Source organism: Prunus dulcis, chromosome 1 (assembly GCF_902201215.1).
Source record: "Prunus dulcis chromosome 1, ALMONDv2, whole genome shotgun sequence".
Classification (NCBI taxonomy): domain Eukaryota; kingdom Viridiplantae; phylum Streptophyta; class Magnoliopsida; order Rosales; family Rosaceae; genus Prunus; species Prunus dulcis.
In genome coordinates this window covers 31588865-31608134 of record NC_047650.1, presented here as the reverse complement: position 1 = coordinate 31608134, position 19270 = coordinate 31588865, and the positions used below count along the sequence as shown (strand labels likewise).

Below are 19270 nucleotides of genomic sequence, written 5' to 3'. Positions count from 1 at the left end.
CAATCCAAGGCCCCGACCCACATTTTAGCCCGAGAAATAAGACGATCAGACTTTTATCTGCAGTCAGACAATCGAACGGTTGAGAGATTGTCTGATTGGTGCAGCGACACTAGAAACGGCGCGCATAGTATCAGGGTTTTAGCTTAGCGAGCTGAGACTGAAAACCCAGAGAGTGATTGCGAGAGCGCTGAAAAATAGCAGAGACAGAGAGAGATGCAAAAAGCAAAAGCTTTTGAAGCTTTGAGGAGGTGTGTGAGCCAGAGAGGAAGCTCTCTTTCCCATCACAGAGCCTTTTCTGCTCAACCAAACTATGCCCTATATGATGATGTCGAAGACCTGGTCTCTCTCTCTCTCTCTCTCTGTAATTATTTCATTTCCGGACAAGCACCCATCTCTTTTTTTTTTCCTTAATATATTCTACTTGGGTTTGGTTCCAATGCATTCTTTCATTTGTCTATGAATGTAAATTCAGGTTACGGTCGAGGGAAGAGCTAAATCAAGAGCAGCCATTCTCAATAGACCATCTGCACTGAATGCTCTCAATAACGCTATGGTTTGTGTCCTTGATGTTTCTTCAATTTTGTTGCTTTCTCTTTTCTGGAGTTTGATTTTGAGATTTTCTTTCTTGCTTTTTATAGGCAGCTCGCCTGAAGAGACTCTATGAATCATGGGAGGACAACCCAGATATTGGATTTGTTTTGATGAAGGTATGATGTTGTTCCGTGCGAAAACAGTTTTTGGGTTTAAGGGCATCATGTTTTTTTTTTCTTTCTTCTTCTTCCTTTTATCAGATTATTTAATTCTTGCAATGTGCTGAGAATCACTAAAAAACACACACTGTAGAATCATGTGGTAGGAGGGTCCTTGAACTCAACTCGCTATAGATTTATTACTGTCGCGCCACGGCAATTGCACCTATCAAAGTGGCTAAAAGAATTATCGAAACGAATTCAAACGGAAGGAAAAAATCCGTTGATAAATGAATTCCAATTTGTTGACTAAAACTATTAGCCCTATATTTAAGTTTTGAGAACATGTAGTTACCTCTAATTTTGAATAAAATGAAATATTATGATGATTGCATCAGAAATATCTAATTTATTACCTCTTTGATAAAGACTTGCTCTGAGGTGCTACTTGATTTTTTGCGTTTTAAAGGGTAGTGGGAGGGCCTTCTGCTCTGGTGCAGATGCTGTTAGCCTTTATCAACTAGTGAATGAAGGTAACTCAGTCATTTTTTTTGGGGTGACAGTTTTATGCCATGCAGGCCTGTTTGCAGAGCATTTTCCTTTCTCTGGTCTTAAATGTTAAATATTTACATGGCATTGTTTGCTTTTTTTTTCAAATGCTTTGATACTGTGCAGGGAATGTTGAGGAATGTAAAAACTTTTTCGAGACATTGTATAAGTTTGTATATATCCAAGGAACCTACCTGAAGCCACATGTGAGTATTTACCTTTTTTACCAGTGCGCTTTATACTAAATTAGCAGTACTAATATAATTGTATGATAGATTTTTAATCCAATATCACTACTTTTAATACATAATCTGAGTTGAAGGCTTGTAGCACACCCAGAGTTCTACATATGTTATAAATATAAAGAACAATTTATGCGAAGGAATGTCAAGTTCCTATCGAAATTTAAATGTGGCTTTTGATTATCACTTGATCATATATGTGCAGGTAGCGATATTGGATGGTATCACCATGGGAGCTGGGGCTGGCATTGCACTCCCAGGAATGTTCCGGGTGGTGACTGATAAAACTGTATGTGACTGCTGCTTACTTTACGAATCAGTTTCACTAGATTTTTTTTGTTTTTTGTTTTTTTTTTTTTTTGTTTTGAAGTGATTTCTTTCGTAAAACGAATAAATTGAACTATGTATTCCGAAAGACGACTCCTATTTTAAATTCTGAGTATATCATGTTACTGTTTTAAGCTTTGATTTGAAAGTAAAGCATTGAACCTTGATGAAGATATGAATATGGAGGAGAGGGAGATGGTTGATTGGTTTACATATAACGGGGACTGTTTTCTTGGTAAAGTCATGTCTTTTTGCTCTGGAATGATTTTCGAATTTGAAGAAAAGTCTTACGTGCCAAAGACTCTCCTAGCTATCTCCGAGCTATGCTTCTTAACACCTTCAGTGAAGCATCTTCCTATCTTCTGAAAAAGAAAACAACTCTTCATTTTTCTTTTTTACCTGACGTGTTTGAATGAGGTGTAGACTTTGTTTCAATTCTTTTCAACTGTGCTGCATTTCTGCAGGTATTTGTCAATCCGGAGACTCAGATGGGTTTCCATCCTGATGCAGGGGCTTCCTTTTATCTGTCTCGTCTACCTGGCTACCTAGGTAACATATACTTTGTAGATTTGAGATGTTCAGCCTTTATCACAATCTAAAAAGGATTATATTTGCCTCATGTTTTATGCGCTTCATTTTTTGCAGGAGAATACTTGGCTCTTACAGGAGACAAGCTTAATGGTGTAGAAATGATTGCATGTCGCCTTGCTACGCACTATACGCTAAACGCAGTTTGTTTGCACTGCTCTTTATTCTTCTGCGCCCTTGTTTCAGTATTTCATTATTAATATGCGTCTGATGATCATCAAAACTCTTCCTGCCAGAGACTTGCTGTGGTTGAAGAACGCCTTGGTAAATTAGCTACAGATGAACCTTCTGTAATAGAAACATCTCTTGCACAATATGGTGACCTTGTTTATCTAAACAAGAGGAGTATACTTTCTAAGTAATTTTCTGTCACATATTTCTTGGTACTGCAGCAATAACAATAAGATTTAACAGTTACAGAGACTTTATTTCTAGTGGCATTGATCTGTGCGTCTGACTTGCTTTATCTCCATTTTGTATGTCAATTCAGGCTTGAGGTTGTTGATAGATGTTTCAGCCATGACACGATTGAGGAAATTATTGATGCTTTGGTAAGCATGATATATTCTTCTAAACCAAAAGGAACTTGTACCACAATCTGTTGATCGACTACATAACCATGCCATTATTGCTCAGGAAAAGGAAGCTGCCGATTCTTATGATGAATGGTGCACAACAGCCCTCAAGAAACTAAAAGAGGCCTCCCCATTGAGTTTGATAGTTTCTTTGCGATCTGTGAGTTACCACTCGATAGCACGCTATAGAGTTATACCTGTATTGCTTTTATGCTATATGCTTGACTTTCACTTGTGCATTCAGATACGTGAGGGCAGATTTCAATCACTTGATCAGTGTCTGGCTCGTGAATATCGTATATCCCTTAATGCAATTTCCAGACGCGTCTCTAGTGACTTCTTTGAGGTATGGGGTTTTCAAATTTTCATGTACTGAACATCTTTTAATCTGCTTTTTACATTGCCCTTGTTTCTATCTTCCTATAGGGCGTTCGAGCAAGATTGGTGGACAAGGACTTTGCGCCCAAGGTAGTCTACTTTTATTCCAAAGAAAGTAACAATCTTTTTAAATCTTTTTTCAAGTAGTGATCGTATGATTGATTTTCATCCCAATTCTGCAGTGGGATCCTCCTAGTTTAAAAGAAGTGTCCAAAGACATGGTTGATTGCTATTTCTCCCCACTTTCAGAATTTGAGCCTGAGCTGGAGCTGCCCACAGCATCACGAGAGCCATTTATGCAATAGACGGATTCACATAAAAAATGACACTGAACTTATGCAATGCTTTGTTTGTCTCGAGTTAGAATTCGACGTACCCCTTAGAAATTATTTCAACGCATTTCTTTGTAATAGCATTGTATCATCTGAAAGTACAGGCCTTTTAGCTGCTATTAGCTTTGGGAGGACTTATTATTTTTTGTTGGTCATACAATGAATATAAAGGGTTTTCACTTCTCAGACAATCATGAACTTATCTTAGAGTGGTTTGGACCACATCCAGATCCAGAGGAGTTATATATTTATCACATTCAATCCTATAATTTCATTAAGTAAAACATACAGAATTTTGTAATGAACAAGTACATGTCATGGGTCAAATTATGTAAAGATATAAAAGAAAACTAGAGCACAAGCCAAAAGTAGACCACGCCTACCTCTAAAAGAAAAGGTCGTTTCTGTTTTCCATAGTGTTTAGAGGGGTCGCATTTCGAATACTGATTCTTTAAAGAGAGAATTGTTTTTGAAGAGATTCTTTAAATATACAACTAGGTGTCCTGATAACATCTGGAACCAAAATATACAAAAACTGATGTGTGCTAGCTGAAATATTCATCAGTCTAAAAGCAGGTGTTCACTCCACAACTATTCATTCACTCAACAAAACCGGGTCTCGAACTTTAAGCTTATGCCCATGCTGAAAAGCTCCTGGCACAATAGCTTCGCTCCATATGGTACATTAACCCGAACAAGGTCATCAGCAGAGTCGCAAATCCGGCAATGAGGACCCCTGATCTTACGGCCACCAGCGACTGTTCGTAGGATCACATAAGCCACATTTTTGCATTTCTGGCAAACATGCATTTGGGAGGAGTCACTGAGAGTGAAGAGGCGTTCATGTAAATTTGCTGAAGCTCCATGGGCTATAAGGCAGTCACGTTCCATCTCACCAAACTTGATCCCACCAAATCGCTTCCGATCTGCCACTGGCTGTCGGGTCAAAGGATGGACTGGCCCAGTGTTCCGAAACTTAACTTTATCTTCAGACATGTGAATCAAGCGCTGGTAAAATGTTGGGCCCATAAATATCAGGGAACGAACCATTGCACCAGTTGTACCATTGTATACTCTCTCATTTCCCCATCTCGAAAATCCAGCGCTGACATAGATATTAAAAATACATAAATAACGTTATTCCATTCAAGGGAGGAAATCAAAAACAAAATTTTCTTAAACACGAGAACAATTCCGACATGTAAATTCTGCTTGAATTTTTTCATGCAATTTACCAACCAACAACATTTAACTTGAAAAGCAACCGATAACTGAAAATGAAGGGCCAACATTTTTGTACTTAGCAACATAAAAGCAAATACACCACAATCAGTTGTAGGCAGTGAAGTTATGCAAGGTCTCATGGCATATACTCAAGAAAACACAGTGGAGAAAACTTCTTTTGTATAGCAACAAACATACAATATAAAAATTCAGACAAACCATGCATGGAGACTCGGCACTATTTTCTATAGACACAAGAAGCAAATGTCTAACCACAGAACCGGGTATGCAACTCAACTCAACTCAACTCAACAAACTTTAACTCCAAGTAACTTACTCGCCTTTAATGCACCTCAGGAACGTTACAGTCACATAGTCAAATTTTTCATATGGTTGTTAATTATACAATAACACTTTTCATCATTAAAATTGAGGAAAGCCCCATATTAACCCATTGCATGTCCATAGTGAGACATTTCAAAAGAAACAGCCATGGCTGAGAGTCTGAGAAGTAAAATGATGTCAGGGTGAAGTTAGACGAATGTCAGTGTTCAACAATAGTTCAGGCCCCCATAAAAGTGTGAAATGTGAAATTAAAGTGGACTATTTTAAGGTGCAGTTGAAGTATACAAGTCATGAATTAGAATGACTGAGTTACCTATGCAGTTGGTCTGTGATGTCATCAACAGAGAGAGTAGAGAAAGGCGTTGCATATCTCTTTGAACCACCACAGGCAATTCCCTTCCCCAAAGCAGCCTCTAGGAGTTGACCAGGAGTTTGTCGTGAAGGAAATGCATGTGGATTAATTACAATATCTGGAACCACCCCCTGTATTGTGAAAGGGAAGTTCTCTTGGGACTCCAGAAACCCCAGGACACCTTTTTGTCCATGCATGCTTGAGAACTTGTCTCCAAGGCATGGAGAACGAACCTATTCAATTAATTACACAGGGAATTAGTGAATGGAATTTAGTTTTTTTAAAGTGAACTTAGTAAAAGCAATAGGCAGGCCCTTAGAACTATTATTTCAATGGCAGATTTACTTGCAGCAGATTACAGGCACGTGCTGCCATCTTCCATTGTATACAGATCCTACATATTCTCGCAAACCATCTTAGTGTGAACCAAAGTATGTAGTTGGACATGCATCTACATTTGTGCACGTGCAAGCATCCAAATAGATGTCCATGCTTTCATTAAATTAAGTTATAACATACATACCTGTCTTAGAGATACAACAGCAAAATTCTTTCCATCATCATTAGAAGAAAGTAGAACTTTCTGAACCATTCCCCTTTCAGTGTGCTTCAGTTTGATGCTATGATCAGCTCCTGATTCACTGCACCTCCCAATTATAATATCACCACTCTGCAAATTTGCACCAACATATGGAAAACCATCATCATCAAGGCTGTCAACACGTCCAAATTTACTTTGCATCTTTCCAAAATTAACACAATCATCAGGCTTCCGCCTTTTGTCCAGAGACTCCTTGTTGTCAACCTCAGCCTTGTAACTTCTTATGTGTTCAGATCGGAACATACCACGTTCCAATGATGCCCGGTTCATTACTATGCTATCCTCTTGGTTAAATCCTAAGTGGACATTGACTGCCACGATAGCGTTCTGGCCATTATAGTATTCAGGCTTTGGAACAATTCTGTTATGGCGTCCTGGTTTTCCAAGACAATCAGATGTCATTGTCTGGAAGAGTGGCCTCTGGGGGTAGTGCAGTTGGTGAGACAGAGTATCCACTCTGAGGTTAGGATTGGTGGTAGAAAAACCAATAGCTTGTTGAGAGTGCTTCTGGGCTTGGTATAGGACCCTCCGTGCGTGGTCGTGATTTGCATATGGGATAATGCCACAGCTTAAACCTAATAAAAATGACATGTCAAGTTCACAGTGTGTGAACTTCGCAGCTGATTTTCCCTTGTCTTCCATGAAAAGATACTTAATACCCCACGCAGTAGAGCAATCTTCTTCTTCTTCTGCTCCAATGAGCTCGATTATTCCATTGTCAAGAAAATATTGGAAAGAACTTTTCCCCCCTTTGGATGCTTTAACCTTGCTCAAATTCTCAACTACCAAGAGAGGGCGTAGGATCCTTCCAGCATCAGAAAATATGCGTACTTCTCCTTGGTGTACATCTCTCTTGATTTCCACCTGAGACAAAATTGTTACCAGTATTAGATACTCTATTCTAATAACTGAATTGCAGGTGAATAAATTTATTCTAAAAACTGAGATATCCATCATTTTTTTTTTAGAAGAAACGAAATTTATTAAGCAAAAGAACACAGAGGTGGATAAGGCAACCACAACCGAAGAACACAAGCAACACAGAAATAAACAAACAACACCAACCCCTCCCAAACAACCAGGGAGGAACAAAACCGAAAAACCACAGAACAACACACCCCCCAACCCTCAAATAACCGCGGCTGCCATATCCCTCATAATAGTGGAATAAGAGTAGTCTTTAAAATCTTTTGTAACAGAAACCCACAAAGCTGCCCAGTACTTAACTCTATCTCACAGATCACTCAATCCCACTCCCTTATAGTCTTCAAAAATTCTCCTATTATGCTCCATCCAAATGTTCCAGAAAACAGAGTGGACCAAACAGCCCCATAAGGTAGAAGCGCGCTCCCCGATCCCCAAACCACAAAGTTAGAACAAAGGAAATCAGAGCACCCTTTCGGAATCACCCAAACAGTCCCAACCTCCCTCTACAAGAGCCCCCAAAGACTTAAGGAAAAAGGGCAATGTAAGAAAAGGTGGTCCACACTCTCCTCACAATGCTTACATAACACACACCAATGAGGAGACAGACATAAATGGTCTTTTCCTTTGGACAAGATCCGAAGTGTTAACTTTCCCAAGCGCCACCAACCAAACAAAGACTTTGACCTTAGGGGGAGACTTGGCCTTCCACACAAGAGAGAAAGGAGGAAAGGTCACAACCCTCCCCTTGTTGCGCAAAAAGGACTGAAAGGACTTGCAAGTGAAATAACCCAACACCTCAAGATCCCACCTTCTCCTATCCCTTTTAGAAGCACACAATCTGAATCCTTCCAGAATTTCCAGCAACTTAATCACCTTGGCAGTCTCCCTTTCATTCAGATTTCTCCTAAACCCAAAATCCCAATTATGAGGAAAAACCTGAGAATCAACAAAACAGTCAATGCTTAAGGAATGCTTTGAAGACAGCGCAAACAAGCACGGAAAAGAGTCCTTCAACAACCCCTCCCTAACCCACCTATCCTCCCAAAACCTGACCCTATTCCCATTTCCCACCTCGAATCTGCAGCACGGTAAAAAAGTTTGATAACCTGCCGAAATGTCCTTCCAAGGGTTGAGAGAGGTAACCGTAGTAGCAGGATTAGCATCCCACCCATTAGTAGCTGACCCATACTTACTTTTAACCACCATAGCCCAAAGAGAATTAGGTTCCATGGGGAAACGAAATAACCATTTAGCACGCAAAGCTTCATTCTTTTCCTTCAAAGAACCCACACCAACCCACCTTCCTCCTTAGAATTAGCCACCCTCTCCCATTTAACCAAATGATCCCTTTTTCCTTCCCCCACTCCTTCCCATAAAAAGGATCTCATAAGCTTCTCCAAATTGTTAATAACACTGGCCGGCATTTTAAACGACGACATATAATAAGTAGGGATGCTACTCAACACAGCTTGTATCAACGTTAACCTTCCCCCTCTAGAGAGAAATGCTCTTTTCCACTTTTGAAGTCTCCTCTGAATCTTCTCGAGCACCGGATCCCAAAAACCAATAGCACTGGGATTACCACCGAGAGGGAGACCCAAGTACTAGATATCCATCATAAATAAATGCTACCTGCTAACTACTAAAGATAAATCATGGTATAAATAGCAGGTGAATAAATTTAGTCTAACTACTGATAAGCGAATAAACAGCAAAATTATAATCCCTGGTTTAAAGACGGAAGTTTCTTTTAACAGGAATTATAATTCACGATGCATCCAGCACTGGCTAGCTTCTTGGGAATCAAATCATATAATTCATCATGTATACCCTTGTAATTGAAGAGATGAAGTAACAGAAATAGGTTAAACTAAAATACGAAATAGTTTCATAAACAATGCTCCTAATGCTGTGGTATAAGACTATCCACGAAAAGTCATCTTTATACATCGTAATTCAATTTGCCTGCCTAAACTGAAGCACAAAGAACTTATGGGCATTATAGCAAAACCAAAGCAATTTGAAATTTGAAACTTATCAATGCGATTGAACAAGAGAAAACCTGATGTGGCAACTTTTTCCTGCGACGCATCCTCCTTAGTTCCAAAACAAATGAGAGGGAATCTTCACAAACTCCAACCCAGTCCCCATTCAGAAAAACTTTATCCTTCCCACGCAGTGATGTAAAAGTATCATCCACCAATTTCTCCATGCCACATGTTAATAATTGAGGTATCAGAGATTCCAGTACATTTGTACTAACTAGTCCAGTGGTAGCCAAATTTTTTACAAGTCCACAATTCTCACCGTCCGGGGTTGAGAGAAAGCAAACCTTACCCCAGTGAGAAGGATGCCTGCATCCAGAAGGTTCTATTAGCCACAATTACAATTTTCCAAAATATCTCCAGAACAAAAACAAAAATAGTAAAATCAGTTGAAATAAGTTGAAAGTTACTCACGGGTATCTGGCATCTCCAACCTTCCCTGTATATTGAACCTGCTGCCTTGTCTTCCTCATATCCACCATTGTCTGCAGCGGATTTGCTCGCCCAACTGTTGCAACTACACCAGACATCCTCTCCATCCTCTTGAAGGGATGACACCACGCTCCGGTTGAGAATGCTCTGGAAATACCATTAGTCACTATAGAAGCATCTAGATAGTGCTCAATTGGCCGCACAGCACGATCACCATAAAGGTCTCTCTGCAAGGCCTTTGCCATGCGCCTCCGTGCATGCCCAATATGTGCCTTGAGCTCTCGCTCTAGAAGCTCACCAGCCAAGTCCAACCTCTTGTTCCTAAAGTCATCCCTATTGTCACTTTTCCTGCGGCCAGCATAGGCCTGTAATAGAGACTTTACCATATACCCAAGAAAACGAGCCTTTTGCTTTAGGCCTTTCAGATTGGGGAACAGATACAGGCTAATGCATTCTTCCATACTTTCCCCAGGAGGAAATGCGGTTTTCCTTATCACCTCATCCACATATTTGAGGGCATTCTTCCCCCTACGGAACCCCCCATCTACTTTATCATTTAATTTATCCGCATCGCGAATAGAGGCAAAGAGTATGTTTGAGATGCTGGCATCTTCACTATCATAATCAATCAGATTCATCACCTCTCTGTCTGATGAAACACCAAGGGCAAAAAACCATATCCACACAGGGATTTCCGTCGACATGAAGTAAACAGTAAGGACTTTCTCTACTCCTTCAATGTTTTCTAATTTGGAAATCCCAACTAGCCTAATTATTAGCCTATGCCTCTTAACCTCTGACCTGTATGCTACTGTCAATCCCTGATTATTTGTGATAAGAAGTCTCTTCAGACAGCTCTGTTCTTGTGCAATAAATGTCTGCATTATACATCGCACAGATGTCACTATAACAGTGTTTAACTAGATATAATACATTGCATAGCAGAGTCCACTTGAACATTTTAAAGGCACCAAATAACAAAGAACAAACAGAAAGCTAGGAAAGTAATAAACTGACATTTTAAACAAATCATTTGAAACTTACATCTCCCATCATAAACAATGAATTATCTGCATAACAGGAATTAAAGTAAGTTTTGGGCTCACCTTCTCCGCACCCTTGATTATGAAATAGCCTCCATGGTCAAAATCACAGTCTCCTTTCTCGAAGTCCTTCATCCAACACAAGTCAGACTTCACCATCACAGGGACACTACCAATTATAATGTCTCTGGTGTCTGTACTCAGAATTTGCTTATCAAGATACTGTGCTTTTCCAGTCTTAAACTTATCACTACTCACAAGCTTTTGAGTATATACCTGGCAGATTACAAATAACCATACATTAGTAGATGTTATGAAGTTGGGAAATAAAAACAAATATTTTCAGATCATTATTTCAAACTTGGCTGTCAACATAGAAACTGCACTAATTTAACACTAACAACCTAACCAGATTCCAGATAAGGTCAAGTAAAATTTCATGCATTTTACTGAAATAGTTATCAAATTCATTTACCTCAACAGTAATGTTCACTTTCATCTTGGATGCGTATGACATGTTTTGAAGCCGAGCATGCCTAGGTAACATTTTGTACTCCTTTTCATCATCTGAACCACCCCAAAAGCTTGGCATACCAAGGGTAACCTTGCCAAACTTCACAGAAGCATATCGCCACTCACTCTCTCCCTTCTTTGATGGGTCATACCCAGGCTCAACTATAATCTCACCAAAAGAATCAAAGACCCTTTGTATACCATTTTTGATGAAGTCATTGTATGAGTTGATTTGATGACTAATGAGGCCATACTCGTTGAAGAAAGCTATTGCAGCTTCCTTACAAAAAAAATTCAGAAACCCTTCCCCCAGGTCATGTATGCTAGTCGAATAATCGTAATCATCATCATATCCATTATCATCAATATCCATGTCAGCTATATCTGAAAAGCTTTCTCCCTTGCTGCTCATACCAATATCTCCCTTGGCATCTGATGACGCCCCCATTGGATTCAAGTCTTTTAAGAGAGTGAAGGAAAAGAAGCTGAACAACATATATAATATCAAATTAGCAATCCAGTTATGAAACCAATTGGAAAAGAAAATAAGAATGAAGTTCAAATCTCTTGAACCCAAACAACATTAGCACTTATTTCAATAAGAATATAGCAAAAACAACATAGAAAAGGAAGGAAAAGCAACTTTTTCAAGACCCCACATAAAACCTAACTTCTAAAACTCTAAATGTGAACCTTAACACATACATGTTAGATATGAGCTATCTTCTTCTACTATCCAATTTCGTTGTTCAAAAACATTGAATAGTATATTCCAGTTCTGCATATATTAATTATGTACTTACCAGTTACCAAATTTATTTCAAAAAAGAAAGAAAAAGAAATATGTATAACAGTGCATCTTATACATGTCATACTTTCCATAAGAGTCATTATGTTACTTAGTGGCATTTCCCACTTGAAGTCGGAAAAACATCACCAACAATGTTAAACGTGCATATTCATTTACACCTTGTTTAAATGCTTCAGTATTCAAACTCAACTCTCATTCATTCTGGAATATTAAATATTCCCATAAAACCCATAAACCCATCTGCAGCAACTTATCCATGCAAAACAAATGCTACGGCCTCCTCCTATCTTATAAAATTTGTTTATGTTAAACAAAGTACATTATGAAGAAAAACAAGAACATTAGGGATTTTCAGTTTGCTTTGCACTACTCTTTGCCTTTTCCACGACACTGGAGAAGGGAAAGCAATACTTTGTTTAACAACTTTACCAAGCACCTATTTCAGAGACAAGTCAGAAAAATTTTATAAAAAAAATCTCATCCATGCTAAAACCCCAAGCTAAACAAATACATTAAGAAAGAGAATACCTCCAGAAATTATTTATTAAAAAAATTAAAAAGGAAAGATCAAAATTTATCATTAAGAAACTTTACTCTTAACAGAAACACATGGAGAGAAGAAAATGTATAAATAGAGAGATAGATAAGTACATACAGTGAGCTTGATCAGAGTGTGTTGGAGAACCCTAAACCCCTGACTGTAAAAATGTTGGCGATGAACTCTCCGATTATTAGGGTTTACAAACAATGCATGTGAGATTCTCGGATTTTCTTCGCTCTCTCACTCACTCTCACTGCGTTGAGCAAGAAAATGGGTCTCAGCTCTCTCTCTTTCCCCTTCTGTTGTGTTGTCCTTGTATGAACAGAAGAATACCTTTTTGTGGATTGTAACGTTTGTCAGCAGTGACTTCATCCCTTTTTGGGCTTATAAAAACAGCCCATACGAAATGGGTCAGCTTGACCCGACCCAATTGTTGGGTCGTTGACCATGGTCTGATAGGCTATAGCTGACCTCATAAATAATTTTCGTATAAGAAAATACTTATATTAAAACGGTTCGTTTCAGGGAGTCCTTTGGACAGATTTAGAATGACCCTTTTTCTTTTTTTGTATTTGGAAAATTAAGTGATGGGAATGTATGGGGATTAGGTGTAAGTAAAAGGGTTAGCACTTGTCTAACAGAAAAATAAAAAAATTTGGGTTTAGCACTTAAACTATACATTAAGGTTCGAAATTTACTAGTTGTAGTAAAGAAGAAAAAGTCATCACAACAATAATCTCTCTTTGTTTATAAAATTAAGTGGCTTCATCACTACTCCTGGTAGCATCATGTACCTCTGGTTGCATACCCTAGTCAATGCATTATGCCTAGACAAACCCATATTTATTCAAAGAGCAATGCTAACATCAGTCGCTACCCTACACACGCGTGGGTGATTATGAATTATTAATACGTACTCAGTCATCACGTGAATGTAGGCCACTCCACTTATGTAATATCCCAGACCAAAAATTCATAATTAAGGAATATTTTATTTTGCGAAAAGACAATTTCGCTCTCGGAATATTTTATTAAGAAAAAAGTGACTTTTTGATCGATGAGGAATTTGAAAATTACGCTTGCGTCATTGCGTAGAGCACGATGAGACGAGTTCATAGACACATAGTGGGCCCGAATCGGAGTTGTAACGAGAGAGTTATGGTCAAAAGAGTCTCAGTGGCATAACCGTAATATTTCGAAGTTGCATCTATAAAAACCAGCCAGCTCTCTCCTCTCGCGCGAAACTGCCCGCCGCCTTCCAGAGCTTGCTGGCGCCGCCTCAGGGCACCACCGGCCACGGGACCGGTGGCGATGGAACCGCCATCGAGTCCCCTACCTTTCCCGACCCTTCCCCGCCGTGGAACGGTCTGTGCTGGCCGGAAAATGCAGAAAACCGCCGGAATGTCATCGAAACTTCACAACCGTCGATCTCCCTCCTTCGGCCACCATTTTCGTCGACCCAGGTATGGATCTTCAACCTCTCGAGCTGTTCTAGCTGCCTGTTGGGTCGGATTAGATCGATTTGCAGTGTAGCCATTGGATTTTTGAGATTGAAGTTTCAGCCGATTTTCGGCCATCGTTGTCGGCCACTTCCGGCCACTTTTTGGGGTAGGTCCAAGAACAAAAGTGGCTCCAAATATGGTGTTTTACCTAGAGTAGGAGTTTGGAGCCTTGGTTTGAAGTTTTTCCGGCGAGCCGAAATCGCTTTAGACACCCATCGATGCCGGCGCGTGCTGGAGCGCATGGGTGAGGGTAGTGCAGTGGCACTGTGTCTTGTTGCGACCCTTATGTTGTCACGAGTGCGTAGGATTTTGCGGATCTCAATTTGGATTCCGTTTGAGCCCCGAACGAATTTTCCATATTGTGCGATTTTCGGGTTCAATATTACCGAACCGTTGGATTGCGCTCAATTTCGGATATGTTGTTCCAAATAATTTTAGGATCGTGTAGGATTCGACGGATTGTGAATCGGAGTCCCGGATACTCCGAAATCGCGAACCCTGGGGCTAGGGTTTGGAAATTGTATGATTTCACGATCGTGGTCAAACCGATCGTCAGTTTCAGACCAAACTTGCAGGATATGGTTCCTTAAACGTGAGGAACTTAAAGGAATTCTCAGATTGGTCATTGGAGGTCGTGGACCCCACGGGGTTCCGTCTCGACCAAGGTGGAAGTTTATTACTTAATGAAGTCTCGAGTCTTTTCAGACGATTGTAAATATCTGAAATGCCTAAGTGGGCAGGAAAATGACTTTAAAGTTAGTGCACGCACTTCTAGAAGTCGGGGGTCAGGGTTTTACTTAAAAAGTTATACCGAGCAGTTTTATTAATTAAACATTCATGATGGTTTACCCAGGCACCCGGGACCAGATAGGCCCGCAGAAGAGACCGTCAGGAGGTCTAGCGAGCTCGGACCAGGAGTGAGTGGACTTTCTTTCATAAATAATTTTATATAAATGAGTTTATAAAATGAGTTTTTATAAATGAGTTTATCTGAATAAATTTCATATTTGATCTTGAATAAGTTTTATGGAATGTTTTCCAAGTATGATTTATGCCGTAAAGTATTTTTATTCCTATGTTGCTTAGTTGAGCATGCTAAAAAGTGATAAAAAGCAGAGTTTGAGAATTTTACCAGAGGAAATAGCAGTTTAATTTCAGATCTACTGAAATGCAGTTATTTAGCAGACTTTTCTAAGATATTATATTTTTTTCACCACCATGTACCCAGCTATGGTGATTACCCTCAGTTGGACCGATGTCTACGGACATCCAGTCTATTTTTTTCAGTTTTGTCATTGCACTTGACATTGCCTCACGAGTTTCGGGGACGCTTGGACCGTGAGTGCCAGGATTTGCGGCTCGGCTGACTTGGTGTCCCGAGACCTGCCAGGATTTGCGGCTCGGCTGACTTTGTGTCCCCGAGACCTGCCAGGATTGCGGATCAGGCTGACTACGGTCCCCTGAATCCTGCCAGAGCGGCTCGAGTTGACTTTGTGTCACCGAGACCTGCCAGCGGATCAGGCTGACTATAGTCCCCTGTATCCTGCCAGGATTTGCGGCTCGGATAGACTGTGTGTCGCCGAGACCTGCCAGGGGAATTGACGGAATTATAGGGGTACATCCGAGTGGTAGTTTTGATTGATTGCAGTGCTTTGATTAAAGTGTTGAGTACATTGCTTTTATGCAGGTTTGATTTCAGTACTTTCATGCAAATTTTGGATTTCAGTACTTTTATGCAAGGATTAATTACGGTGATTTTATGCAAGTTTTCTCGATATTGAACATGTTTTATATCTATCTATATATGTGTGAATGCTTTGCATTTAGCATATTTCAAGCGCACTTCACATATCCAGCTTTTATTACTATCATTTTACAGTGGGGGGTTATTATGTTCGCAAAATTATTTTCTGGAATTCTATTTTTGTCCACTTACACTTTCAACGGTTTTGCGCCCCCAGGCTATAGCGTGCACAAGACATCCACCACCGGGCCATCTTGACTTCTGCGCCTTCTGGTTCAAAAGTGTTGGTAAGTAAAATAATTAAGTGATCCGTAAACTATCAAAATTGCTCTGATATGTTGCCCTAGAGAGGGAATGGAACTTTTGACATGGTTATTGAAGTGCTGGCTGTTGGTTGTTTGGATAATTATGCTCGTTCTGACAGGTGGAAATTTTGGGATTGAACGAAATATAGGGGAGACTCTGCTGAAATTTCGGTAGGAGTCAAGGTCAAAATTTTAAGAAAAAGGGCAAATAGGTCTTTTGTGCCGACATTTGCCAAGTGTCGGACACGCACAGGGTTCGACTCGAATTCCAAAGCGGAATTTGATTCGGGTCCTGTCAACTTATGCTAGCATAACTCAGTCCTAATTTTGTGTAGGCATGCATTGTCATAGTCTTTTTATTAATTGATGTGATATTGTTATCTGCAGGTCGATTGAGATTCCCACTAGAATTCAGTAAGTTGTAAATAGGCCTCTCCAAACATACAAGAACATCAAGAACTTTGGTATTATTATCTGGTCATGCCATCAAGAACAAGGCTGAATGATCTTCTAAACAATAGACAGTTCAAATCTGAACCTTCAAATCATCACATGAATTGGGAATACAAAAAATTTAGGAAGACTTGAATCTAGTCTAGGCGGCGAAGGAGGTACTCGACTTGAACAAGCTTGGTGAGGGGCATTATCCATTCTCCATAGAGCTGAGAAACCACAGACGGATCAACCTTGTATTTCCCATTTCCATTATCAACCAGGCACACGTCCTGTCCGAAAACCGCTGCCTTCTTCTCAACTCTCTTCTTCACCATCTCTTCTACAGCCTCGAAGGTCAACAATTTCATAAGACCCTCTCTGTCCTGAAAAGATCAACAACCCAGTACAGTACTGCTGCATCAGCCTAATTACATTTAACTTTCTGTTCAAGCAAACTCCATTCTAATGGAATTACGAACTTGGGAAAATGATATTGTATAAAAAGATGATCAATACCCTACTTGTTAAACTATAATCAACAAACCAACTAACCCCTTTTACTATAAGGTTTAATTACTCTATGATGAAGTACCTGAGTGCGAATCGCAGGCTCGTAGTCTTGAGGGGCATCCTTGAATTTAACCTCAGCTACATAGTATCCATAATGAATCCTTCTAGAGATGGCCTGCAGGTGGAAGACAATCAGTGTACAGACAAGTATGATTATTATTAGGTTAGGCCATTGTTCATGGCATCACTTGATCTTTATCTGAATTGAAAATTTGAAACACTTATTGGTACTTCCACCTGGTCTCCTAGATGCATTCTTAAACAAACCTTAATAGAATTAAAATATATGATTAACATATGAACATCACTTTACACATTAAACATTAATAGCATAAACTCTCTACCTACTACCCCACTAACATTATAGTCCTACAAAAAAAAAAAAATGATTAAGGTTAACCTTTACCTGTAAACAGTCGAGATCACTAGAGGCAGTTGATGCATAGTTTCCATCATCACCAGGGACAGCAAAAAGTGGAAGCAATTGGTTGAAATAAAAATCCCATATCTTCTCGTTTATGTTAATGGAAGCTGCAGCAGGATGCAATACCTATAAGGAAAAAAAAAATTAAGTTTCAATTTTCCAGCAAAATATCTAAAAGGAAAAACTTAAACTTTTCTGGGTATATAGAATTAATTACTGGTGGATTGGCCTGAGGCTGCACCAATGAAGGTGGTAAGTTTTCTGGGGAGAAGGGTTGTTCTTCAGGGTTTTCATACCTACCAACCTGCAAGTGCAATAAACAGGTAGATTAAGAGACATTGTTAATCACAAAGCCAATCAATCCCATCTCTTGGATTTTTCCAAATGACAAAACAGGAAACAGGCAAACATTCCACATGAAAATGAAGAAACCGAGGGAGAGAGGAGAGAAAGATGATTGATTGTCCATTTGTAATGAAACAGTAATTTACCTTGGATTGAAGGGCTTCTGTTTCCTTAACCACGAATTGGAGCAGAGAACCAGAAAAAGATGCAAACTTTTCGTCGTAGGTGGGAGAATTGACGGGGAAGTTGGCTCTCTGTATCAGCCTGAAAACGATGGTGTCTTCTTGTCTGATCAATGCCTCTCTCACTTTGTCAAGCGTCAAATTATCACTGTTGGACTTTGCTGCAGCTGCCATTTTAATGAATTGAAAGAATTGTCCAGAAAAAACAAAGCAACTTGGGATTGGGATTGGGATGTGATGTATAAAGTTGTACCCTTCTGTATTTTCTCAGGGATTTTCTCGTCAACAAACAGAAATTCAGAAATACCAGAAAGAAAGCGAAAAAAATGAACCTTCAGAAATTGGAAACTTTGCTTATTGCTTGCTTGGTGAGAGGGAGCTGATTGTGGTGGGCTTTTTAACGGCCAGAAAAACAGAACAAAACGAGGGAGGGTGGGCCCGTTCGGTGCTCACACGGCAACGTGGGTCTACTGCTTCTTTCCGTAAGCTCAGCGTGGGAATCTAGTATAACGTGTCGTGATGTGATTGTATGGCGGCTTTCCGCAGCAGACGGTAAACGGGACCCACCCTCAGATCACGCGGTTCACCTAATTTTAACCGTCGGATATGTCATAGACCGTTAGACATGGTCCTTGGGCTTGAATTACCAATGAGGACTTCGTTGCAAAAGTAGTGTCAACGAAAAGTCTTGAGGTAAAAATGAAGAGGAGAACCTTCTAGAGGAAAATTCTCCGTTATTGTTCCTCCATAAATAAACAAAATATTGCAGAGACCCAAGAAAAATATCATTTTTATTTTATTCTGGTGGAGCAAAATCTCAAGCATTTTTAAATATCAAATAGTACAAATGGGGTGTAATAAACATGTTTGTTTGTTTATGCTAAGTCTCATTTTATATCCATTTACTTCTAGCACCTAAGATTCTGCAATGTGAAACTGAGATCTGTGATGTGAAACAAAGAACATATCACATTGTATATGGCATCAATTGGTGTCTAGTTTTTTTTAAATATTTCTAAAAGAAAACGTTTGGTGTCTCCACTATTGTGAGGGTGTGCCTAAAAATGAAAACCATGAAGAAATGGGAGAAACTTTTCATCCCGTTTTATTGCTCTACCCAGTTATGTATCTCTCTCCTCATGTCATTCATCGAAAAATGAGGAAGATAAAAACTAATGGTGCAATGAAACGGGAAAGTATTTTTAGCTCTCTTCTCAATAAAAATTAGCATGCATGCCCACCAAAGTCC

At 39.6% G+C, this 19270-nt stretch overlaps 3 protein-coding genes across 4 annotated transcripts; 1 reads left to right on the top strand and 2 right to left on the bottom strand.

The window, feature by feature from the left end:
• Nucleotides 1–65: 65 nt before the first annotated feature.
• On the top strand, nt 66–3874 carry LOC117622150 (3-hydroxyisobutyryl-CoA hydrolase-like protein 2, mitochondrial). 2 transcript variants are annotated; one of them, XM_034352762.1, is made up of 14 exons: nt 66–339; nt 473–553; nt 639–707; nt 1159–1222; nt 1365–1444; nt 1686–1769; nt 2272–2356; nt 2453–2538; nt 2632–2753; nt 2886–2946; nt 3032–3130; nt 3215–3316; nt 3397–3438; nt 3531–3874. In XM_034352762.1, the coding sequence occupies exons 1-14, from the start codon at nt 214–216 to the stop codon at nt 3651–3653; spliced, it is 1224 nt and encodes a 407-aa protein (XP_034208653.1). In that variant the 5' UTR covers nt 66–213; the 3' UTR covers nt 3654–3874. The 2 variants fall into 2 exon arrangements, with proteins under 2 accessions (XP_034208653.1, XP_034208731.1); XM_034352840.1 differs by lacking the exons at nt 1159–1222; nt 1365–1444 and having other exon boundaries at nt 88–339.
• A 157-nt stretch (nt 3875–4031) lies between these two features.
• LOC117621990 (DNA-directed RNA polymerases IV and V subunit 2-like) lies at nt 4032–12869 on the bottom strand. Its single transcript, XM_034352524.1, has 8 exons — nt 12629–12869; nt 11125–11647; nt 10713–10925; nt 9589–10484; nt 9192–9483; nt 6125–7066; nt 5563–5834; nt 4032–4785 (listed from the first exon to the last, which is right to left on the bottom strand). The coding sequence occupies exons 2-8, from the start codon at nt 11608–11610 to the stop codon at nt 4284–4286; spliced, it is 3603 nt and encodes a 1200-aa protein (XP_034208415.1). The 5' UTR covers nt 11611–11647; nt 12629–12869; the 3' UTR covers nt 4032–4283.
• Nucleotides 12870–16507: 3638 nt separating this feature from the next.
• Nucleotides 16508–18407, bottom strand: LOC117615489 (chorismate mutase 2). The gene is made up of 5 exons (XM_034344571.1): nt 17986–18407; nt 17712–17798; nt 17477–17620; nt 17093–17185; nt 16508–16883 (listed from the first exon to the last, which is right to left on the bottom strand). Exons 1-5 carry the CDS (start codon nt 18193–18195, stop codon nt 16656–16658), a joined length of 762 nt encoding a protein of 253 aa, XP_034200462.1. The 5' UTR covers nt 18196–18407; the 3' UTR covers nt 16508–16655.
• Between the last annotated feature and the right edge of the window lie 863 nt (nt 18408–19270).

What these genes read in the sequence shown, in the direction of transcription:
- LOC117622150 (XM_034352762.1), top strand. Translation starts at nt 214, where the DNA reads ATGCAAAAAGCAAAAGCTTTTGAAGCTTTGAGGAGGTGTGTGAGCCAG. An exon ending in TTATCAACTAGTGAATGAAG is followed by an intron (nt 1,223 to 1,364) that starts GTAACTCAGTCA and finishes GATACTGTGCAG; the next exon opens with GGAATGTTGAGGAATGTAAA. An exon ending in TCGTCTACCTGGCTACCTAG is followed by an intron (nt 2,357 to 2,452) that starts GTAACATATACT and finishes CATTTTTTGCAG; the next exon opens with GAGAATACTTGGCTCTTACA.
- LOC117615489 (XM_034344571.1), bottom strand. Translation starts at nt 18,195, where the DNA reads ATGGCAGCTGCAGCAAAGTCCAACAGTGATAATTTGACGCTTGACAAA. An exon ending in AGCCTCAGGCCAATCCACCA is followed by an intron (nt 17,621 to 17,711) that starts GTAATTAATTCT and finishes TTTTCCTTATAG; the next exon opens with GTATTGCATCCTGCTGCAGC. An exon ending in GTGATCTCGACTGTTTACAG is followed by an intron (nt 17,186 to 17,476) that starts GTAAAGGTTAAC and finishes TTCCACCTGCAG; the next exon opens with GCCATCTCTAGAAGGATTCA.
- LOC117621990 (XM_034352524.1), bottom strand. Translation starts at nt 11,610, where the DNA reads ATGGGGGCGTCATCAGATGCCAAGGGAGATATTGGTATGAGCAGCAAG. An exon ending in TAATCAAGGGTGCGGAGAAG is followed by an intron (nt 10,485 to 10,712) that starts GTGAGCCCAAAA and finishes TGTATAATGCAG; the next exon opens with ACATTTATTGCACAAGAACA. An exon ending in GGAAAAAGTTGCCACATCAG is followed by an intron (nt 7,067 to 9,191) that starts GTTTTCTCTTGT and finishes ATTTTGTCTCAG; the next exon opens with GTGGAAATCAAGAGAGATGT.